This window comes from Petaurus breviceps, unplaced genomic scaffold (genome assembly GCF_028583685.1).
Source record: "Petaurus breviceps papuanus isolate PSGF00001 unplaced genomic scaffold, PetGlider_PUasm1.0 523, whole genome shotgun sequence".
NCBI classification, from domain to species: Eukaryota; Metazoa; Chordata; class Mammalia; order Diprotodontia; family Petauridae; genus Petaurus; species Petaurus breviceps.
In genome coordinates, this window is record NW_027186356.1 from 532,292 (window position 1) to 555,801 (window position 23,510).

The 23,510-nt window shown below is 39.6% G+C and overlaps 1 protein-coding gene across 7 annotated transcripts in view; it reads right to left on the reverse strand.

The window, feature by feature from the left end:
• The window catches only part of PWWP3A (PWWP domain containing 3A, DNA repair factor), a 30,521-nt gene that overhangs the window by 208 nt on the left and 6,803 nt on the right, over nt 1-23,510 (reverse strand). For all 7 annotated transcript variants that reach the window (XM_069102007.1, XM_069102009.1, XM_069102003.1 and 4 more), the window contains 9 exons: nt 17,770-17,874; nt 16,655-16,725; nt 14,240-14,316; nt 12,824-12,884; nt 10,081-10,156; nt 9,242-9,292; nt 7,301-7,737; nt 6,208-6,296; nt 1-2,731 (listed from right to left, as the gene is read on the reverse strand). The exon at nt 1-2,731 is cut by the window's left edge and continues 208 nt beyond it. In XM_069102007.1, coding sequence (XP_068958108.1) covers nt 2,671-2,731; nt 6,208-6,296; nt 7,301-7,737; nt 9,242-9,292; nt 10,081-10,156; nt 12,824-12,884; nt 14,240-14,316; nt 16,655-16,725; nt 17,770-17,874 — 1,028 coding nt within the window. In that variant the 3' untranslated portion in view covers nt 1-2,670. The remainder of the gene's footprint in view (nt 2,732-6,207; nt 6,297-7,300; nt 7,738-9,241; nt 9,293-10,080; nt 10,157-12,823; nt 12,885-14,239; nt 14,317-16,654; nt 16,726-17,769; nt 17,875-23,510) is intronic.

Genomic DNA, 23,510 nt, shown 5'->3' on the forward strand with positions numbered 1-23,510 from the left:
TTTGACCTTGTTATCTAAAGCAGTATGATTTTAGCACAGTATTAAAATGGTTATGGCACCACCTCCAAAGTTAGCATTGTTTTTATCAGTACAAGGTGAATGCTTTTGAACTAACCAATTTCAACTAGAAATAATTAGTTAAATTGTCTAGGCTTCTTCCATAAGGAGAGATGATAGCTTTGCTATAAAGACTAGTGCGCCCCTGCTGTAAAACCACTGTGGGAAATATGGAAAGCTTATTCTCCTGATACAAGAAATTGTTACCTCCCCTTGTCCCACTTCTCCCCCTATTTGGCTTTAAGATGAAGAGGGCTCTTTTTTTTTATTTGTCCATGGATGAGCTGTGGTACACAATTTCAAACACTGGCGAGAGCAGCACGGCAAGATCCTTTCTGATCTGTAAATGGCTCTGCAGCTGTGTATCCAGACTAGTTACTGATTCACATTCCCTGGGAATATTAAGAGGGAGACTGAGGAGAAAATGTATTTCTTTATGCTTGAGGAAGAGACTGATGAGAGGATATGAAGAAAGTCAAATAGATGAAGGACAGTGGCTGCTGACTCTCAGACCTCTGAATATGCCAATTCCAGGAATTTATTTAATAGGACCATAAACACTGAAAACACTTAAATCAATTCATTTGAATTAAATGGAAAAGGAAGGTGAAATAATAAAAGAAAAAGCCTCTATTGCTTAAAAAATGGGATTTCTTTTTAGACTTCTTTGATTTTACTCAAGGGTATTAAGGAAGGAGGCTATTTACAAGCACAAATATTCCCTAGGATGTGCAAAGAGAACAGCATTGACATTAACTCCCATTTCTTTTTCTACTTTGTATACTTAAATAATGTTGTCATTGGCTTATAATGATCTTGGTGTGACTCAGCCATGTGCAAATTATGTCCTCTCTCAAAAAAGAAACAGTAACTTAGTGACAAATTTTTAGTGCAATTGCCCACTTAGAATTATATTCACATATGCTTATTGACACAAGACTCTAAAAGTATACTGAGTATGAGACTAAGAAAATAGATATGTCTTCTCTCTGCCCTCTATCCCACTCCCAAATCCAAAAATACAATCTTTAAGATTCCCTAATCACTGTTAAGGGGGAAAAAAAGATAACACATAGGAATTTCATATACACACACACACACATACTGTGTAACAAATACATGTATTTATATATATATATATATATACATGCACATATACAGCAAGACTATGTGCAATTCATTCATACTAGGATATAAAATTATACTAAATTCATGTTTATACCACATTTTAGCATTCATATTCGCCAAGCATCTGAAAGATAAATTTAACTTCTATACGTTTCAAGCTCACAGAAATCAAACTTTCATCCCTATCTGGGACTGACTCACTCCTCAGTTTGAGTCTTTTGTTACCAACAAGATGGTCCTTCCTAAATCTGAATGGCCCAGACCTATTAGAATCTGAAGATTTTACTGCTTATTTCCAGGGTCTAAATATCATTGGCTGTTCTCAGTAAGAATGAAGAACAGAGAATACAATTGTTTCTAATGCTAACTTATCCCCAAACAAATGATCTAGATAAGCCTTGTTTGACTTTCCTATAATGCATTACCCAGAAATCCTGTGGGGATCAAACTAAGATGATCTGGTCAAATGAACCAGGGTGCTGATACAATGAAATCTAGCTATCACAATGCCTGAGACCGAGGCTTGCCAGGTTAAGATTCAGTCACAGCCAAAAAATGGAGATGCACATGGGAAGGTGAGATAAGTAGTGAGAGAATCTGGCCTGGGGCTATCAAAATGGTTGACAATACAATGTGATTTCATTCAGTCACACATTCTTGAAAAATGCATGATTTGTAAGCATTCATAGATCTATTCTCACTATGGATTACTTGGAAAAGTTCCATTTAAAATAGTTATGATAATATTGCAACTTACACTTTCTTGCACACACAGCTGTGGTTATTCTGTTAGTAATAAGAAAACATCTCTGACTCAGGTTTCACCTCTTGGAGGTAATTTCTTCCCAAAATGAATATAAAGAGAGTAGGGGGGCAGGGAGAATAATTAAGAGGAAGCCCAACATATTGAATATCAATGAAGCAGTATTTCAAAAAGATTGATGTTTATGGAATTATATATCCAAAACCTGGACTAAAACAACAATACTCTTTAAAGACTGATACCCATTATTTCTTTCAATATCAAAAAATCAATGTGTAATTTACACTAAATAGGACACCACAATAGTAACCAGAAATGTTACAAAATGTGTTGGTCTCTTTAGACATTAATTACCCAGCAATAACAAATTTTAAAAAGGGATAGGGGTAGGAAACTGGCCTGCAGTATGTTATAAAAATAGAAATGCATACTACTGACTACTTTTGTAAATGGCCCTTCTGAGGAAAGAATCCCTGAAAATTCAGAAGCAGTGCCACAGAATACATCCAAGAGATATATACTCCCAAACCAACACACATATCCAAAATCAGTAAGAACTAAAAACACTTTGAAAGCTCCCATTTCCACAAAACATATTTATAGTAAAAGGAGAATTTTACCCAGAAAGATCTCTTACTAACTATACCTATGAGTCAATTTAGAATACAAAGGTTTCCTATTATGATTTTGACACATCTGGAGGCATTGCTGGAAAAGTTGGTTCAGTCTTCAACAATTCCTTGTTTTTTCTCTAAAAGTTCTTTATCAAACATTTCTCTTTCCCTGAAGGAAGCAAACATTGAGTCAGGATTCTTTTATATCAAAGGATATTTCATTTTAAAACTCTTCCATGAATTGTGTCATCTTTAAAATTATTAAACTCTTCAACAAAAGAATCATAAACCACTAAAATATTTGCTCATGATTCATTAAAAATAATGACCTCCTTAAAATAATGTTTATGATTACACAAACAAGTACATATACCTTGGAAATGAAGTGCATTCCCCAAAGGAAAAAAATAGGGCTTGGAATCAGAAAACAGGGACCTGAGCTTTTCCCTCTGTCACTTCCCAGCTGTGTGACTTTCACAATATCACTTTCTTGTTTGCAAAATAAAGAGCAAGCTACCTCACAGAGTGGTGACAAGGATAGGTTTTAAAACGTGAAAAGTATTTTGGAACCATAAAGCTCTATGTGCATTTCAGATTGCAGGATCAATGACCAAATTTGGTTGTCAAATCTATCAATCTATAAAAAGATACTATAGGGGCGGCTAGGTGGCACAGTGAATAAATACAGCACCAGCCCTGGACTCAGGAGGACCTGAGTTCAAATCCAGCCTCAGAAATTTTTTTTTTTTTAATTTCTGAAGGGCAATTGGGGTTAAGTGACTTGCCCAATGTCACATGGCTAGTTTTTGTGTTAAGTGTCTGAGGCTGGATTTGAACTCAGGTCCTCCTGACTCTAGGGCTGGTGCTCTACTCACAGTACCACCTAGTTGCCCCCAGCCTCAGATACTTAACACAAAAACTAGCCAGCCATGTGACCTTGGGCAAGTCACTGAACCCCAAGTGCCCTGTCTTCCCCCCTCCAAAAAGCAAAAATTAAAAAATAAATAAAATAAAATGATACTATACACAACACAACCAATGTATTGTATATTCATTCCATGGCATCCTCAGATGAATACATATCACAAATGTATGGCATAAAACCATCACCTGAGTATCAAACATAATTAATTCTTTTGCCTATTTCTTTTCTTTAGTAGTTTATTATAGTTACTTCAGACATAATTTAAAGTTTAACTTAAAAAAAAAAAGTGTTACCTATTAAAGAGTCACTACGACTCCCAGCTCACTTTTTAAGGTTCACATAAATACTGCAAATATTCTTATCCCTATTTTATAAAGGAGGAAACAGAAGCAGCAAAGGGGTATTGACTTTCAAGCTAATAACCACTTGTGTACACAGCCCTGTGTGTGGTGCTGGGGGAGACAGGCTCTCAAGGTAAAAACCAAACAATGCATCATCTGAAAGGAGCCCAGAATCCACCAGTCTTACTCAGAGTCCCAAAGCTATGAAGCAGCAGAGTAGGATTCACGTGAACATCTGCTGACTTCAAGTCCCACTGCTTTATCCATGATGTTAAGCTGCCTCCCTCACTCCTGAGAATGTTTAGGTCCTGCCAAGTGAGGAAACAATCTCTGAAAATTTTTTAAATTGTCTGGATGAAGCAGTTCAGGGACACATTCCAAGAGAAAGAAGGGAACAAAATGACCAAGGTAATGCTAAGGCTGGCAGCAGAGTGCAGCTAAGAGGGCCTCAGGATTTCAGCAGTGCAATAGACTTTGGAGGTTCCCAGCCCAACCTTCTCATTTTATAGACATGGAAAATGAAGGCTCAGGAAGTGAGGGCCTGGAGCCCACAGTTACCCAGATTACACAGACCTAGTTAGTGCTGGAAAAGAAGAACAGCTTCAGTGTCAATACTTTTCCAACAAGCCCACGGGTTGTCTTCGGGGGGGAGGAGACCTAGATCAAGTCTTGGCTGTGCAACTGTCATCTTGATGCTTACTCCCAGTGTGACCTAGGCCAAGTTTCTTAACCTCCCTAGGCCTCAGTTCCATCTTCTATCAAATGGGTAGGAGTAAAGACTAGATTGCCCCTGAGGTCCCTTCCATATTGAGATCTAGGGTCTCAGGATGAGAAGTATGTTACTCAATTTCATCTGTAATATGAGGGGTTCAGATAAGATTCCCTTCCAATGTTTTATTCTTCACTAAGATTAATAATCGTCTCATAAAGAAGTCAAATTTAGGTCCGTGGGGGCAGTTTGACATCCAGTTCTTCTTAACTTAAAGAAAAGAGTTTCCCAGAATTTTTCAGCCTGCCTAAATTCTACATGGCCTAAAAGCTCTGCAATGGCTAAATGTTTTTGGCAATGAGACCCCTTAGCTGATTAACCATCCATAATGGGTAAGTAGGCATCCATTTTCAGAGATTACACAATGAAGCTATGACTATATGATTTAAGAATTTCAAACTCATTTCTTTCCTAGCCATCTGTTCAGTGAAATAACCAATAACTTAATTATCTATGATTCTGACCTACCTATTCAACGAATTAAAAAGTCTTCTACTTAAGACTGACCAAATTAGGTTTTTGTCTTCAGTCTGTCACTTGGCTTGTATTTATATACAGGTCACTCGACAGGCATTGGAGAGGGGCCCAAAGACTCAATTAGGGACTGTGTCCATTAGCTCCTAATTAACTAGCTGGATCTTAAATTCAAGACCAAACATCCAGATTTTCCATGATGTTCTGAATAAACATTCTGCCTGGCTGATCTGGACCATCAGCAACTTAACAAGAGCGTTGTCTGAACCAGGTCCAAAAGGTTTGCTTGTTACAAGCCAGTGTACAATGGGGTCGGAGTGGGCTGGTAAATGCTTAACCGGCTCTTGGGGTTAAGCGGGGTCGGGTGAGTGGAATATATGCACATTTTAAAGTTTAATCTGCATTACTAATATTAAGCCAAGATAATTAACACAACAAACCAAACCCAGATTTTAAAGTTTGCTGATTTCCCAAGCATGAAGACTCACACTGAACAGGGGGCTCTCAGGAGCTGGTATGAGCTGGCTCCAGCACACCCTCAATGGGACCATTCCATCCACTCTCCTCCCCCCAGCCCCCACCCCAAAACCCGAAGAGGTAGGAGATCCAAGTGTTTACTAGTCCTGACATTTTTAGATCCCCAACCTGAACTAATACTTATTTCCAAAGTCACAAAGAATGATTATTCTATGAATCAGACATCTGGCCTACAGTAACACCACCACCTAATGTGGTGTTAAAACTTGAAATCAGGTCTTCCTTATTCCAAAGGCCAGCTTTCTCTTTACTACTCCACACTGCACTCTTTAATTGGTGAAATTCAGAAAATAAATTGCCTCAAACAAAATAAACTGCCTCAGAATATCACAGGAAGGAATAATTTGCAACAATATAATAAACTACACAGAAAGCAAACCAACAATTAGGGAAATTAAGGCCGCCAAATTTCAGCAACTAACTCAGATAATTATCTGATTTTCACGTTGGATGACTGGGCAAATAAATGGTTGTTACAATGGATTAAGGATCTTAAATGAAATATTTGTTGGGGCATACCTTTCAGAAAGTAGATAGAGATCATTTAAAACAAAATTATAATAACTAATGGAAGCAAAGAAGAGTCACCAGCATCATACCTTCTGCTCACAGACGGTCCTTTTATATACTTCTCTTCAGCTGTCTGGTAGTCTATTTCATCAATAGCAGCTATTGCATAAATGAGTGCCTATAAAAGATAATGCCGTAATACTTCATCACACTTAATGGTAAAGGGGAAATACCACAGCCTGAATTGCCCCGAATGTTATTTTGACGAAGTTTGCTCATCTGGTCTTTGCCTAAACAATACCATTGACAAGGGAGGTGATTCCTATTTAGACCACTAAGTTTTAGTAAGTTTTCCCCAATATTGAACTGAGATCTTCTTCTGTGATTCCCACATATTGCTCCTGCTTCTGCCATACGAAGCCAAGTGGAACAAGTCTAAGTTATTTTTTTAACATAATGGTGTAAAAATACTAGAATGGTGTATAATATCCTAGAAAAATACAGGTATTCTCTTTTCCAGGTCAAATTTCTTAGTTTTTTTTCAGCCAATTTTTGTATGACATGGTTCCCAGTTCCCTCCAGAACTGGGTATATTCGAAATGAGGTCCCACTAGGCATGAAGACAGATGGAATATCATCTCCCTCATGCTGGACAGTATGACTCCTATGTTACCCCATCCAAAGGGCAGTAAGAACATACACAAGATAGCCTGGCTCACTTTACCATGTCATTAAAGAAAAAATTTCAAATACATAACTGGACATCTATTCAGTCTTCAGCTGTAAAATGGTCAAGAGATGTGATATAATGGTGAAATCCCGCTTACACAGTGAAGACTTCTGATAGCACTAGAGAGAAAACAGGTTCTAATCATTAGAAAACTGATTTACAATCTCCAAAATAGATGTTCCATGCTGCCAGCATTCTAAGTTACACGTATAAGCTTTTTGGGTAAGACTGCAGGGACAGCTCAGCAGTGCCTACTTAATTAAAATGTATTTTCAAACATATTTCAGTTTCTACATAAAGAACCTTCAGACTGCTGTGCTGAGCAAAATGGTACAGCACTTAAACTCTTCAGCTCAATCATCACTTAATCCTTGGAGTAGGGATCTTGCTGGGCCAACAGGCAGGAGAACCCCAAGCCAAAATATCAGAATCTGATAAAGTCAGCAACTTACTTCAGGCAAAAGAACATCCAGAATAAATTTTATTCCATCGCCACTTATTAGCGTCAGCATTTCGCTGTCTATTTCTTGATAGATTCCTTGTAAATATTTCACCACAAGGTACAACTGCTCATCATCCTCAAGGTACGTTTCAACACGCGTTACGTACTGACGTGAATTCAAAAATTCTTTCAGCCACCTGGATTTTTTTTTGCTTTTCAAAATAGCCAAGAGATGGTTCTCTGCCCCCTTTTCATTCACTATGTATTCCACTAACTTCTTATTGGCCTTGTTTCTGGCAGCCTTCCTCCGGTCAGGAAGGACTTTCTTGATAAGCTGCTTCTTGTTGAAGGAGGTATCAGACAGACCATCTTCGGGGTCTTCCTTGTTCAGGATGGGAAACGCTGTTTTGCCAGTAGCTTGCTGGATTAGTTTTCTCACAGGACAACCTAAAAGGTATACCAGCTTTAAAAGTAAAATAGTTTACCATTCAGAAAAACAACAGAAAACAAAGACACATTAAGTAGATACACCCTAGTTTTTTCCTCTGGGGATAAGCAAGATTTTGTAAACATACTAAGATTCTAGATTTTCACAGAGAAGGGAAAGACTGTTTCAACAAGCTTTTACTCTCTGGACTCTCAGAATGGTCTGGATACATGACTGGACCCCCAAATACCCAATCTGCTTCTCCTATATGCAGGGCGCTGGCAGTTGGGTGGTCCCTCCATACTAACTACTCGCATTCCTATCCCTGCTTTTGGGTTAGGCAAGACTTTCCTTATAACTATGTCATGAGATAGAATACAGGGAGTATCTCATTATTTTGATGAGGAAACTAAGGCTTGCAGATTAAGTGACTTGCCCATGATCCTATAGCTAATAAAATGCTGGATCACTGCCAAGGGACAAAGAAACACTGAGTACACAAAGCTGCTGAACTTGAGTCCAGACCTCTGCATACCAGCAAGAACTTGGTTTCCCATCTCCTACTCCCTCCCTGCCCAAGGATGTCCAATGTTTTGGTTTTTTTTTTTTTTTTGTGAACTCAGCTCTGGATGAATGATTACCAGAGAGACTGATTTCTCTCTGCCCATGAACACAAGAGTACAAAATCAGCTTGCACTAGCCTGTGGTTTGCTCCAGAGATGGGGCTGGGCACTTAGGGAACTGGAGCCAACTGGCCCTAGTCCAACAAATATTCTCTCGGCAGTAGGAGAGTCATGCCCCCAGAGAGTCTGGCTAACTTCAGTGAGGCAATTAACAGAGCAAAGCACTGCATCTAATGAAGAACTCTTCTTTTGACAGAATTCCTGATCCTTCACAAGAAGGATCCATCCACTTTTCACATTGCCAGATTAACTTCAGGGGAGCAGTCCCAACTTTCCAGACAAGTAAATTAATTTTAACTCCTTTCATGGCAGGAAGAATGGATGTCAACTAATCAGCATGTTAGAGCAACAAAATTTATGCAACTGAATTATACTTTTTATAGCCCCCAATCTAAATCCACCTAACTGTGAAACATTTCATTAACTTTGTTATCAGCAGAGATTTTTCCCTACACAGTGTTGGCACTGACCACTGGGGTGCACTGAGTGCTTTCATCCTGCCTCAGGCCCATGAGCAAGGGACACAGAAATAGTCATGGTAGGGGTGGCAATCCCGTCTCAGCCCTGGGCAGCTGCAAGCTGGGGGGATGTGCTGCCTTCTGTGGGAATTGAGGAGGAGCTCCCAACCTGAGCAGAATCTGAAACTGCCCCGAGGGCACCAAATTCAAACTCAGTCCCAGAGGCCAATTTACCCTGAGTAGACTACAGGAGGGCCAGCAAGAAACCCTGCTGTGCTGACTTCTTCCTCTCTAACAGAGTCTACTGGATGGCATTAAATACTTCTGTGTTTTTGAAGGATAAAGGAAGACAGAATTAGAAAAGAAAGCATAGTTGTACTTACTAATATCAGCAGAGTAATATTCCAGGAAAGATCCTACAAAAGAACCACAACCTGTAAAAAAGAAATGTAAAAGGGGGACGTTTACACAAATAGCTAGCCACTTAGGAAGCATTTTTTTCTAGATCAAAATACCTGATATTTGGGTGTTTGCTATTCTAAGACTGACCCTGACAGCCTTTGTCCAGCCTTAAATGAAAAGGCTGTAATGGAAAACGCTTATTATTTTGGGTCTGGGCTAGTCAAAGCCACATTTGGTATTTTTTCCAAGTGTAAACCTCCCTAGAGGTGAACGGATAGAGCAAAGCTTGGATTCAAACGTCCTCCTTGTGGAGACTTCAAGGAGAAACTAGCCTTTTGTTTAAACTACTCTTCTCCTTTTCAGATGGGAGTTTACACTACTAATGCACATCCCTGTCCATTTATCTCAAGTCATGGACATATATAATAGGCATACAGAATACCACATAGTAAAATTCCAGTTACCCTGGAGATACAGGAGATTGGACCCCATAGCTCTACCAAGACTTTGGATAATGAAGAATTGCTCAGATAAGAAAAATAGAACCTGGAAGGATCATAAAGTTTAATTCCCTGCCTTTAGGCAGCTTCAGCCAAGAGAAGAAAGAGGAAGACCTATTTTGTTCTTAATCATTTTTAAGAAAAGGAACTCTACAATCTCCCCCTTCCTAAAATAACCCTCAATTCTCTAAACTAAAGGAATTTCAACATATCTCAGAGCTTACTTCCTTCTGTCCTACTCTTTGTGGATTAATATTAACAAATTTTAAAGGCTTCGATACTCTTTAATTTTACTAACAGCACTGGGTTCCCTTGCTTACCGACTCGAATTCTGTAGTCAGAAATCAGCATGATACACCAGTCAACAGCCTGACTGTAATCCTCCTTGGCTTTATCCTGTAATCAAAATCCATCAGTTCAGTATTAATAAAGTCCACAAGTGGCTGAGTGTCTGAATAAAACACAATAAACATTTGGTATGTATGAAGGGAAAAGTGGAAGAAAAGCTGGAAAAGCTTATTCAGCAAGTGGGGAGTTCCTTTCCAATTTCATCTTCCAACAGAGAAACACAGCTTTATGCCTCGTAAAGGCCACTTCAGTAAACGATGGCTTTTTCCAGACTTTAAGGAAAGAAGTCCTTTGCAAGGGCATGCTAACCCTCTCCCACACTCCTCCAGCAGCCCTGCTTGTCCCAACTTGGTAACGGGCCCCAATGCACCGAGATCAATTACCAGCCTGACCCAGCTGCTCTGCAAGCTTCCGTTTCCATCAACAGCCCTCCTTTCACAATTCACCTAACTTCAGACAGCTTTCTTTTAAGGTTATATGCAATTAAAGCTCATCTTTCTGAGCAGCTGTTGCTAGATAAAAGCAGAGCTTGCAGCCTCAAGAAAAAGGGGTTAATCATTTAAGCTTTGGCACGTTAAGTAGCAAACACCAGAGCCACAGAGAGAAGAGCTGGGCTGCAGACAATTCACAAGGGCTGAAGAAAAGGGACCCGTTACGGTATGGATTTCTAGAAGCATTTGCCACAGTCTGTTCCTACTGAATTTAGTGTGGAGGAAGAATAGTGTACTGTACATTGAAGAGACACAAAGACCTAGAAAAAGAAATGGATGGAACTTTGAAGAATTCATTTCCACATTATGTATCTTAAGCACTCAGGGTAAAACAGTGGCAACTGATTAAGAGCAACATCTTCAATAACAGCATTTACTTCCTATTAATTTAACAAAGAAATACTCCAACATAAATATGGAAGGATGGTGTGAAGTAACTGGATCCTTTACACCATCACTTTCACACCGTGTTTAATACTGTTACTAAGCACACCCACATGGCCAAATATTTGCCCCCATTTAATATCATAGTAGATTATGTTGAAGAATTGGTTCAGTATGCTTTATTTCTTGCTGGGTTAAGATGCTGCTTTATTCTTAGAGCTCTGAAGGGGAGAAGCATTCAAATACAGACACAGAGTGTTGGTATGTAGTGCTGCCTAGAACCTCTGAGTTGGAACAAGGGTAATATTTTGATAAGACAAAAAAAGTCAAACAAGAATGGTACAAAGTTAGATTAATGAAGGTATACAAAGTAGAGCTAGTGAGGCTCAGTAGCCAAGTGGAAGTGGAATGGAATATTCTAAGAAAAAGGTTACATGTTAATGGATAATTGATTCTAGCAAATTAAGCAGGTGCTTTCCATCATTCTACTTAGACATGGCAAAGGTTTCCCATGAGAAAACATTTTCCCATAGTCCTTTAGGATAGCAATCTTTACTCTACCCATAGCTGTTTCCAGTTAAGGTCAAGTTCTCCAGAAGTACAACAAAGTTAAGCCAGGCCTAGAATCTTTATTCAACAATTGGAACTGTGCTCCCTTAAAGGGTGATCGATCACTGGGAGGATAAAGGAATAGGAATACAAAAAAAGAAAAACTGTTATACCTGGGGGGGGGGGCAGATGTATTTTTAAGTAATAAAGTCAATACTTATATATTCAAGAGCTAAGATTTTTACTAGTGTGGGCACTCTAGAAACACATATCAAAGACCCCTTCCTACTTTAGTAAATGGCTTCTCAAGTCGCTCTGGCCAAACACATTTAGTTATAATTTGGTGGTTAAACCAAGCTTCTCTGCACTTAGCTGGGCCAGTCTTACAAAAGAAACCGGCATACAAAGGACCACTCCTTTATCTTAGAAATCACTTTTATGTTAAAAAAAAATGAATGGCTTCTTCTATATACCTATTAAAAGTCCAGATCTGAAAAAATATGAATTCCTTCTCCACTCCCACACCTGGAGAGTCACTGAAGACCATTCTACACAATTATCTATCTTCAAGTCTGTTTGCTGAGAAACAAGGATGGGGGTCGGGGGGTGGGGGGGAAGAACTTCAATTGTAAATAGAGCTCAAAGCAAGAAATTAATAAATTCTTAAATCAAGGATTGCTAGCATTTGATAACTGAACTTGTACTTAGTACATGAAGTTATATTGCAAAGTGTGTGTAAATGGGCACAAGCCCCTTTAAAAGAGATCTGGCAGTTAAAACTGCAGTATCAGAAGAAGAGTCTATGAATGTGGTTACTAAATTTGAAAGGGGTTCAAGGATGAAAATGACAAAAATGACCTCAATTAACAGTTTGAACCATTATGGGCTGAAGGCTAGTCATAAGAGAAATTAATATCTTTAGCCTAGCTACGGAAAAACTGAGTGGGAAAATTATTAGAGTCCAGACACCTGGGTTCTCTGTCCTGCTCAGGTGTGGGACCCTGGGCTTGTCTATTAGCCCTGAGCCTGTCTCCTCATCTAAAAGACAAGGGGGACCAGGTTCGTTTTGATTAGATCTAAAAGAATAAAGACTTACCTCACTAACCCAGGAGAAGGATCTTGCCAGTCTTCCCAATTCATCAAAGCTAGCCTTTGGGGTTTCACATCTACTTTAGAAACTGTTATAGCCCATCTATAGAAAGACTGATTTCTAGACTTGCATCTTTAAGAAAATATATCTACAAGGAATAGGATTTTAAGGAACCAACAGTAAAAGCTTTATCCCACCTACCATAAACTCCTGCTTTTCTTCACAATCAAAGTGTTTTAATCTTCTAAGACACACTATAAACCTTGAGGAAACAAAGGCATGAGAGGGTCACAGGAAAGAATAGTTGGGCAAACTAGGTAAGCAGAATGGTATTTTTCTCCTTCTATTAACATGACAATCTAAAGTTTTTTTTTTAAATAACATTCAGTTTATTTCACAAAAGCTATTTTCTTTCTTCCTCCACCCCAAAGTCCCTTCCCCCCAACCTGGTGGTCTTAATTGAGATTGTCTTTGGAATAAGAGCCCTGTTTGCAAAGTACCAGCACAAGTCACTATTTAGAGGCAGGAGCCTCTAATGGCAGCAGCAACCAGATCCAGGTCCTCAACACCAAGTTCTCTCAAATGTAGTCAACATAATTACTCAGTCAATAGTGAATCATAAAAATTCCACATCGTTTATATTGTGGCTTTTTAAAAAACATACCTGCCGTTTTGCTTTACCTCTTCCAGTAGAAAGCACTTCTGGCTTTAGTATTTACTGAACTGTTATTACTGAAGTCAGTACCAGAACATTCCCTTCTGAGAAGATGAGCTATATTGTGGGATAGTTGAGGTGCCCAGTAGAATAAACCTGGGTTTTCTGTCTTATAGAGTCATCAAAGTAAAGTTTTCAAAGCCCCGATGGCCCACAAATTACTTATAACAGCTTCCCTGTTTTCTTTATTTTCTTAGTTGTCTGGTTAAAATAACCACAGTATTAAGAGTAACAATAATCAAAAGGGACATTGAGAGAGCCAAGTTTACAAAGCACTTTACATCTATGATCTCATTTTCAACAAGGACTCACATTTATACAGAGCTAAAGTTTTACAAAGTTTTGACCCTAGCCATATTATGAAAGGCGCAAATTAGTATGATGGAAAGCACATAGGACCAGTCTGAAGTCCAGTTTGGATCACTACCGGCTGGGTGATCTCTGGCTCTTGTGAGAAAAGGGTTTCACCAACCTTAAATGGGAATCATGATCAGCAGTCTAAGGATCAGTAACCTCATGCAAATGAGAACAGGTGGCTCCTGAAGGTCAGATGACAGTGCCCAAGCACAACCTAGAGCTTCTGCCTCCAAACTCAATGTTCCACTCTACCGCATCACAAATACCTTTCAAAATATGTTGGCACTTTAATTGATTTTGAGAGCTCAAAATGCTTTTTCACACCTAGGCGGGGAGCATTTGGCCATTGTAAAATTAGAAAAATTGGGTCATTTGCAGTCTTATCTTCAAATGACCAGATTTTTACACATAGGCCAAACCTCATTCTTATTAGTCAGTAATATAATCCCTGCAGCAACATGCACACAGTAAGCATTTAAGATTCCAAGATTTTTCAAAAGATGTCCCTTCAGGTGACAGCTTCCAAAAGTCATTATTATTTTTACCCTCTTTTTTCTGGATTCATATTTTCTTCAATATATAATATGCTTGCTTTCTTATCCTTCCTCTTTATACGTTTTACCTGTAGACAAATTCAAGAAAATAAGATGTTTTTATTTTTAGAAAATTTTATAAGCATTTTCTATATTATCCCACCGAACTTTATGGAAGACCATGTGACAAAGAAACTATGACAATATGCACTGTCTACATTAAGAATAATCTCATCCACATATTTAGTAAAAAAACACATTTGAAATATAAGAAGAGAGTTTTACATGCTTTTCTCCTAATTAAAAAGAGATAGATGCCTAGTATAACTCCTAAGGCTGACCTCATGTATCAGTAAACATAGGTCCCTAACCTTCTCAAATATCTTCAACCAGCTTCCCTTTTCTGCAGTTTCCATACTACTCATTCCCTCAGACTAACATACTAAAGGTTAATTAATGCAAATGTTGGGGGTAACACATTAGCCATTAACACAAGCATTCCAGTTACATCAGATGTCCAGTCCTTAAGCAGGACTTTGTGGGAATGAGATGGCATATAGTTAAGTTCTTCTTAGAAGAGGACGCTTAAAAGGTCTGAAACCTGTCCAGGAGCACAGGCCTCTCTGTCCTTCACACTATAAGTCAGGACTAGGTGCCTGGTGTTCTTAGCAACTTCTAAGACCAATGAAAGATCTGGTCTGTAGCAAAAGCAAGGGATCATATATGGAAAGTCTGAGTTTTGCATCAATATCCCCACATAATCAAAGAGCCAGAGGAAAGCCTCCAGAATCTACACCATGTAGGATTTTTGGACAAAAATCTCACAGGATAAGGTTTGAATGAATTCAGACCAGTGGAGAAAAGGCTCACATCAAACAAGGTCACAATCTATCCAAGTCAACAGTCAACAAACATTAAATACCTACTATGCGCTAGCTGCTGTACTAAGCACTGGTGACACAAAGGAAAGCAAAAGTCAGTCCCTACCCTCACGGTCTAATGGGGGTAGACCACACAAAAACAACTAAGTACAAACAAGATACATATGAGGGAAACTGAAAAAGGATCAAAGTAGAATGCCTGGGAAGGAAGGGTGCTGAAATAAGGCTAGAAGAGAAGAGGGAGCCCAGTACCAAAAACAAACTTCCCAACTGCCTCAACACCCTGAAATCCTCCTGATGTCATGCCATATTCATCAGGTATAATCTTAACAATCTGTCTTAATAGCTACTTTGGGCTTCTCCCTTCTCTATTTTCCCTTAGTCCTTTTGGCCACAGGGAACAAAAGTCTCAAGGGAAGTACTTTCTTGGCACCCGACATAACTAAATTTCCTAAGGAATACATTTATTATTTTGAAGAATTAACCTGGTACTCTGTGAGTTTTTGCTTCATCAAGGCACCGCTGTATTTTTAAAGCAACAAAAGGCAGTAAGCAGCCTTCAGCAGAGACAGGATCTTGTGGTTTCTCCTTAAACTGAGCAAGGCAAAACTAAATCTCTCTGAGAAGACAAAAATCAAATGAGGGTGATACAAATGAAGGAGATACATGAAAAGAGAAAAAAAAAGCGGGGAGGCAGTGGTAAATAAACGAAGGTATGCAAAGCTGAGTGAGTAGGGTTCATTGACCAAGATGTGGTCTGGAACACTCTAGGAAAAGAGCAACATTTTAACAGGAAAATGGATCATAGCAAGTGCTTTACCTTGCTGGTCTAGAAGGGCAAGAAGTCTAGTTCCCAAGTTTAAATATTTCACCTATCCATAGCTCTTTGCAGTAATGTCGAAATCCAGGAGTGGAACAAAACAGCAAGTCTAAAATCCTGATTCCACAATTATTTTTACTACAGAGTTCCTTTAATCATTCCAAAGAACGATTACAGATCAGAGAAAGAAATTTTTGAAACCAGCTCTTCAAAAATTTTAAAACCATTTGAAGACACAGTGGAAATCACTATGAACCCTAAAACAACTGAGGAAAGGAGGAAGAAAGGGGATAAATGGCAGAAATTCAAATATACAGTAAAAGATGCTAATTCTACACTTACATCAACTAGGATCGATGATGAATTAACTGACAAGCACATTAACTCAACTCATGTTACATAAAAGCTAACTGGGACCAAATGGGAGAAAATCCAGTTGAAATTCTGCACTCTTAAATAAGGTTCAGTTTTGTTAAAGTTTTTCCAAGGCAAGCAAGATTCTGCTAGGCTTGCTTTAATCGATATAAACAAAGAATGTAGGATGAGATTCTGCCAGTTAAATGACTCCCTGTAATCCTATTTACAATTTGCTTATGAAATCATCAATATACTACAAAAGTAAACTTTACACAAGCCAGGTCAGGTTAGCATAATTTTCAGAAGAATGGAGCCCAAATTTAGTTTTATCATAATTTACATTCAAAAGATAGATATGGTTATTCTTACCACTGCTGGCCAATAGGGATATTTCTGATATTTACACCAGACTAACATTCCAGCTTCTATGGAACATGGCTCTGAAGCATAAAGAAACACAAAAAAACCGTCAGATATTGGTCTAAAAGTAACAGACAAGTACAAATGGACAAGAGTATGATAAAAAAAAGTTTTATTTTTTAACTGGAAGCTAAAGTGGTCAATATCATATAGGTCATTTAAAATGTAGTAGGTAAAACTACAATGTAAATGGAAAAAACAAAAAAAATTAAACCTTATGAAATGTAATGAAAATGATTAAGCTGCCCCAGGGAAGAGATTAAGAAATGCACTTGTCACCTTTTGCAGAGATGGGAGAAACCCTATGAAGGCTAAGTACTACATATACTATCCAGCTCAGGTGACAAGCTGGCTAGTTTTGCTGAACTGCTTTTTTCTCCCTCTCTTTTAAAATTCTTTGTTAGAAAGGATGAACTGGTTCATATGGATGAAAAAAAGAGAGGAATATATTCAGAAATAAAGGTGCTATAAAAACAAATGATGCCAATAAAAATTTTAAATTAAAAAATCAAGTATAAAATTAATTATTAAACTATTATCAGTAAATAAAGCCAAGAAACCATCAAATAAATGGTTCAGAGAACTAGGTTCTGTTTGCTTCTTGTGCTTGGCAACCTGGATTATACCCTCAATTGCCTAATTCCCTCTTAGATTAATGGGCTAGTCTCTCTAGGTATCTGGCTTCTTTTAGCCCTTTTCTCTCCCACTGAAGATAGTTTTCTTCTGGGTGCAAGCTGGAACATAATGGACTTAAGTTATATAAAAAGAACAAAATCCTAAGAGCAAGGGCTGAATGAACTACTAGTGGTAAGTGGGGAATATCTTCCTTAGAGACTCTTAGAAATAAAATGAGCCATCATTAGATGAAAACCCAAGTACACATCTGTATGAAATTTAGTGAACAACTAGATGACTTTTCAAGATCCTTTACAGTTCCAGGATGCTGCTAACAAGGAATAGGCACCTGCCTTTAGTTCAAGGTGTTAGACACAGTTTTATGCCACCACCCAACCCACTTTCATGTTCCAATGCTCTCACTTTCAACTGATCTAATTATTTCTTACCACGGTGTGAAAGTATACTTGGAAGTTCTTCATCTTCCTCCTCGTCGTCTACCACAGTGGTATTAACAGTACTAAACTCCAACGACTGTTCAGATGACTGAAGTTCTACAAATAAAATTAGATTACGATTTCATTTTGCTATCCTAAAAGACATATTTTGAAGATCAGTTGTTGTTGAGACCTTTCAATAAAGTCCAACTCTTCACGACCCCATGTGGGATTTTCTTGGCATAGATATGAGAGGGGTTTTCCATTTCCTTCCAGCTCATTTTATAGAAGAAGAAACTAAAGCAAATAGCGTGAAGTGACTTCCCCAGGGTTACAAAGCTAGTGTCTGAGGTCAGATTTGCACTCAGGAAGATGAGCCTTCCTGTTTCCAAGTTCGACACTATCCACTTTGGCACCAAAGAAAATCTTTACTGACCCACAATTGTTCAAGAAAAAGAAAAGGTTCTCCACTGGAGGATCAGCAGCATTACATTGTGGGAATGTGCCGAACAGAGAATCAGAAGACTCCTACCTTAAACATTACTAGCCAAATGACCATTGGCAAATTACTTTACTCCCTCAGAGTTTCATTTTTTTCATCTCTAAGATAGGAAAATCATACTGCCATTATCTATCTCACGCATCTTGTAGGCAAAGTGTTTTCTGAACCTTAAATTACTACATATATTGTGAACTTTTACTCTCAGGTTTACTCTCAAAGGTGAACAATAATTAAAAAAAAAGTCAACATACTATAGCTTATTCCCATCCCTATCAAAAGGTAGTTTTGGGTATTGAAATGCTAACAATCACAAATGAAATTTGTATTTGCAAAGTATTTTCTAAACATGATACTGAGCCTTCCAACAGCCCAGGAGGTGTGCATTTCTGTGCTGATGGGTGTAATTTCACTGGTATAGTTGGATCTGCACTATGCATGTGACTTCCTGTTCTAGATCTAGCCAGTCCCGAATCACCAACCACCTAGTGGATATTTAGAATTGAATGTCTCCTAAGCATCTGAAACTCAACACATCCAAAACTGAACCCCAAACCCACCTCTCTCTTCCAAGTTTTCTTATTGCTATAAAGGGCACCACCATCCTATGAACCCAAGTTCATAATCATGGTGCTATCAACTCTGTTTGATCAGCCCACATATCGAGTCAGTTGCCAAATGTTGTCATGCTTCCTTCTCTTCCCTCCTAGTAGTTCAGAGCACCATCACCTCTTTACTGAAGGAGGCCTCCCTGCCTTAAGTTTATTCCCAATTCAGCCCACCCTCCAGAAAGGGGGCCCAGTGATTTTTCTAAGGCACAGGTCTGACCATGTGACCCCCACCCTGGCCCAGTCGTGCACACAAACTCAAACTCTAGTGCTTCCCTACATATAATCTCCCAGACATTTTAAAGTCGTCATAACCTGGCCCCATCCTACCCTTTCAGGCCTCATTACACGTTACTGCCCCACTCCATACATTCCACCGTGCAGTCAAACTGCTCTGCTTGCCACTCCTCACCTACAGGACACTCCATCTCCCATCTAAAGGCAGCCAGGTAGTGAAGGAGATAGAGCACTGTACCTGGACCTCCAAAGACCTTACTTAAAATCCAGCCTCAGACACTCAGTAGCTGTGTGACCCTGGGAAAGTCACTTAATCATTGCCTGACTCAGTTTCCTCATCTATACAATGGGAATAATAATAGTACCCACTTCCCAGGGTTGTAGTGAGGATCCAATGAGATAATACTTGTAAAAGCACAGTGCTTAGCACAAAGTAGGTGCTTAATAAATGCTTATTCCTGCCCATCCCATGTCCATGCCTAAAATGGACCCCCTCCTTCTTTACCTCTGTCTCTCAGAATCCCATGTTTTACTTTTAACACTCAAGCTCCAACTTTTCTACATGAGATCTCTCCTGGTCCTGCAAGTATTACCTTATACTTGATTTGTAGATAACCATTCAAAGGGTCTCTCCTCCTACAGGAGGGGCCCTTGCTTTCTCTGGGTCCCTAGTGTCCAGTGCATAGAAGAGGGAAACTCCCATTAAGGAAAATCTCTTACAGTGAACAATCTGAGAATTGCCTAAGATTCCACAGCCAGCATGTTAGAGGCCAAGATATGTGCTACAGGAGTCATCACTCCACTCACTTAATGAATAAACATTTATTAAACAGCAATTATGTGCCAGGAACTGTGCTAAGAAGTGAAGACAAAGACATCAGAGGAAAAGTCTCTAGTGTTCACGAGCTTCCTTTCTAATGGGGGAGACAGCATGCACACATAGACAAATCTATATTGTGTGTGTCTGCACACACACACAAACACCAGACACATAAAATCTAACAGAAGGCAGTCTTGGAGGGGAGCCCACTAGCAGCTGGGGGGAACTAGAGGAGAGTTGTGGAGGTAAAGCTCTGAAGGAAAGCAAGGCAGGAGGTAGAGTGGAGTGAGGAAGGATGGCATTCTAGGCAGAAGGTACTGCTAGTACACAGTACAGAGACAAGAGGTGAAGAACTGAATTGTGTAAGGAGAGCAAGGAGCTCAAACAGTATACATGGAGGAGTAATGGGTTAAGCAGCCTGGAAAGGTAAGAAAGGACCAGGTTATGCATCAACAAGCATCTATCAAACGACTACTGGCAATGCTTAAATACTAAAGACAGTATATATCTGACCCCAGGGCCAGGAAAACCTGAGGGCTTATTCCTCCTCTGGCAGATCCTGGCTGTGACCTTGAGCAAGTCACTTGACTTTTCAGTGTTCTAAGCAATTCTCTAAGACTCTAAGTTGCAGAGAAGGTACTGACCCTGCACCCTGGAAGTTTTCTCACCTCAGTGTTCCCTATACCTGTCAAATCAAAAGGAGGTTATTTAATAGTCTAGCAGAGAGGTGAGAAGGGCTTTAATTAGGGTTGTGGTCAGATGACTGGAAAAATGGGCAAGTGTACAAGATGTTGTGAAGAAAGGACTGGCAAGATTCAGGAACTCACTGGTTCTGTGAGGTGAGTAAAAGAAAGCAGCTGAGGATGACACTGAGGTTGTAAACCCAAGCAGTGAGACATGCTTAGAAGTGGGGGTGGGGGGGTGGTTAGTAGGGGAAAAGACACTGAGTTCCCTTCTGGACATGAGTTGTCTACAAGACATCTAGTTCAAAATGTCCAAAAGTCAGCTGAGGAAACTGAGACTCTTTGGACAACGTGACCATCACTTACCTGAATCCACCATGCTCTATTCATGATAAAGTAGGAGCATGTAAATCAATAGTCAGTAAGCATCTAGAGACGCCCGACACCAAGGCCTCGGCCAGCATTCTTTCACAGGCACACACCCAAACCGAGCCCTGCCCTACCCACAAGCCCCAGGAACAGGCCTGCCACTGCTGGGTCTGGCCACCCCAGTGCCCTTCCGGAGTGCCTCTGGCAGCAGATACCTAGAGACAAACCCAGCTCAGTCTGCTGCCCCAACCTAAGCCTTTGTTCTCCATGGCACTGCTGAGCATAACAGAGCTGTTCAGCATTGTAGCCGCTTAGCCAGGTTTTTATCAGGAGCAGCAACATTCACAACAAAAAGGCTATCAGATAAGCTGTTTCACCAAGTTCTTCTAGGTGAAAAGGAAAAACTTCTTGAGGTTTTAAAAACTCTAGTAGTCCCATACCTACAAATTCGAAGTCACTGGCCACTCCAAGTCTCAAAGTAGGGGGAAAGCTCTAATCAATCACCCACCCACTCCCTTTAACACAAGACCCAGGGGCTCAGGACTTTTCAAAGGACCACACATATGGAAGGGACCTCAAAGAACATTAAGTTCAAGCACCTCATCTAGCCCATGAAGAAACTGAGGCCTAGGGGTGGCCAGGTGGCGCGGTGAGTAAGAGCGCCAGCCCTGGCATCGGGAGACCCGGGATCGGTTCCGGCCTCAGATACTTAGCACCACGCCCAGAAATAACTGGCTGTGTAACCTTGAGCAAGTTACTTAACCCCAATTGCTTAAAAAAAAAAAAAAAAAGAAACTGAGGCCCGAGAGGTGACAGGTAAGGTCAGAGGCAGTATCTACCCAAGTGTCCTGGCTCCAGAGTCAGCACCCTTTCCACCCAACTGTGCTACACCCCTTTTCCTATTGTTCTTTCCTTTCCCAGATGTGGGGAAGTTTTTCTGAGAAGGGGGACTGATTAAAACAATATCCAACTCATCTGACAATTTTTACCCTATCTAATCTTAAAACAGAGGTGAGGAAATTTCTGGGGGGAAGAGACATGCCCCTTTTTAAGATGGTGCTAGTTATTTGTTTCTTATCCTTGAGTCAGTCACCCCCACTGAATTCTGTTGGCTGCTAGCCATAAATCTGATGGGTGCCTTTGATAACTTCATATATCAGGTCTTCTCTCCTCAGAGAATTGTATCCAAGTATCCCAACCCACATGGTCCAACCGATCTCAGGTGTCTAGTCCAAATTTTGGCTGTCCAGGAAAGTATCACTATGCTATAAAACTGTCTGCTGAGTTTGTTTTGCTTAAAGTCCTGTTTTCCAGGAATCAATGTGTGACCTTTAGGTAGGATGATATGCCTATAGTTATTTATGTAAAAAAATTACTTTGGTCCCTCTGGCATTCTTTACTGTAGTGAAAACAACATGACTCTTAAGTCAGAGGACTTAGGTCCAAATTTCACCTTTGATACTTCCAACCTGTGTGATCTTGGGTAAGTCACAACTGCCCTGGGCTTCATTTTTTTTTCCCCTGTATAACGTGAGAAATGGGCTAGAGGACCTATGAGGTTTCTTCTACCTTTAAATCTATGATCTCATGGTTCCAGGTGTCATATATCATGCTCTAAAGGGTTTACCTATAAAGCAATATTCAACTGTAGGGCCATGATACTATGGCTCTGTTCTTCAGAAAATGGTGCAATGAATGATAATGAAATCCCTCCAGTTTGGAAGTGAATTTACCTAGATCAGAGATGTCAAACACAAGGCCCTGAGTGCTGCCCCAACTAGGTTAAAATATAACTGGGAAATATCTAACAAAATAAATAAAAATGCAATAAAACATAGATAATGTTATATTTTAAAAAGTCAGTATGCAGCTTGCAAGGAGAGGGATTCATGGCCCCCATTTCTATTTGAACTTGACACCAATGACCTAGGATCAACATCTCCCAAATGCCAGTATCAGAACAATGTTTCCCAGTTCACAAGTTACTATGAAAAACCTCTACTTCTTAAAACCTATACACTACTGGCCTCCTTACAGCCCTCTGATCTACTCTTCCTTGATCATGGGATTTAGAGTTGGAAGGTATCTAGATCTCCTAGTTCCACCCCCTTATTTTTAAAGAGGAGAAATTGAAGCCCAGAGGGCTTTTGCCCAAAGGGACAAAAAGGAGACTTGCCCAAAGTCACCCAGATGGACTGGGAGAGGCAAGATTTAAACTCAGATTCGATGACTCCAAATTCCCCTCTCTGCCCCTACGAGACTGTGCTGCCTCATTATGTTGGAGAACAGCCCAGAGTAGAAAATGTAGATGTCTTTAAAGGTCTACAGTACAGTCTGAGTTGGGAAACCATGGTTCAAAAGATAAGAGCAGGAAAGGAACATAATTAGAAATCACCTAATCTAACCTCTTCATTTCTCAGATCATAAAAATGAGGCACATCTTAGTGTATCTATTAATAGTTCAACAAAGATAAAAACTATTCAATGTGATTTTTTTTTCCTCCTGAAGCACTTAACTATATAGTCAGATGTTATCA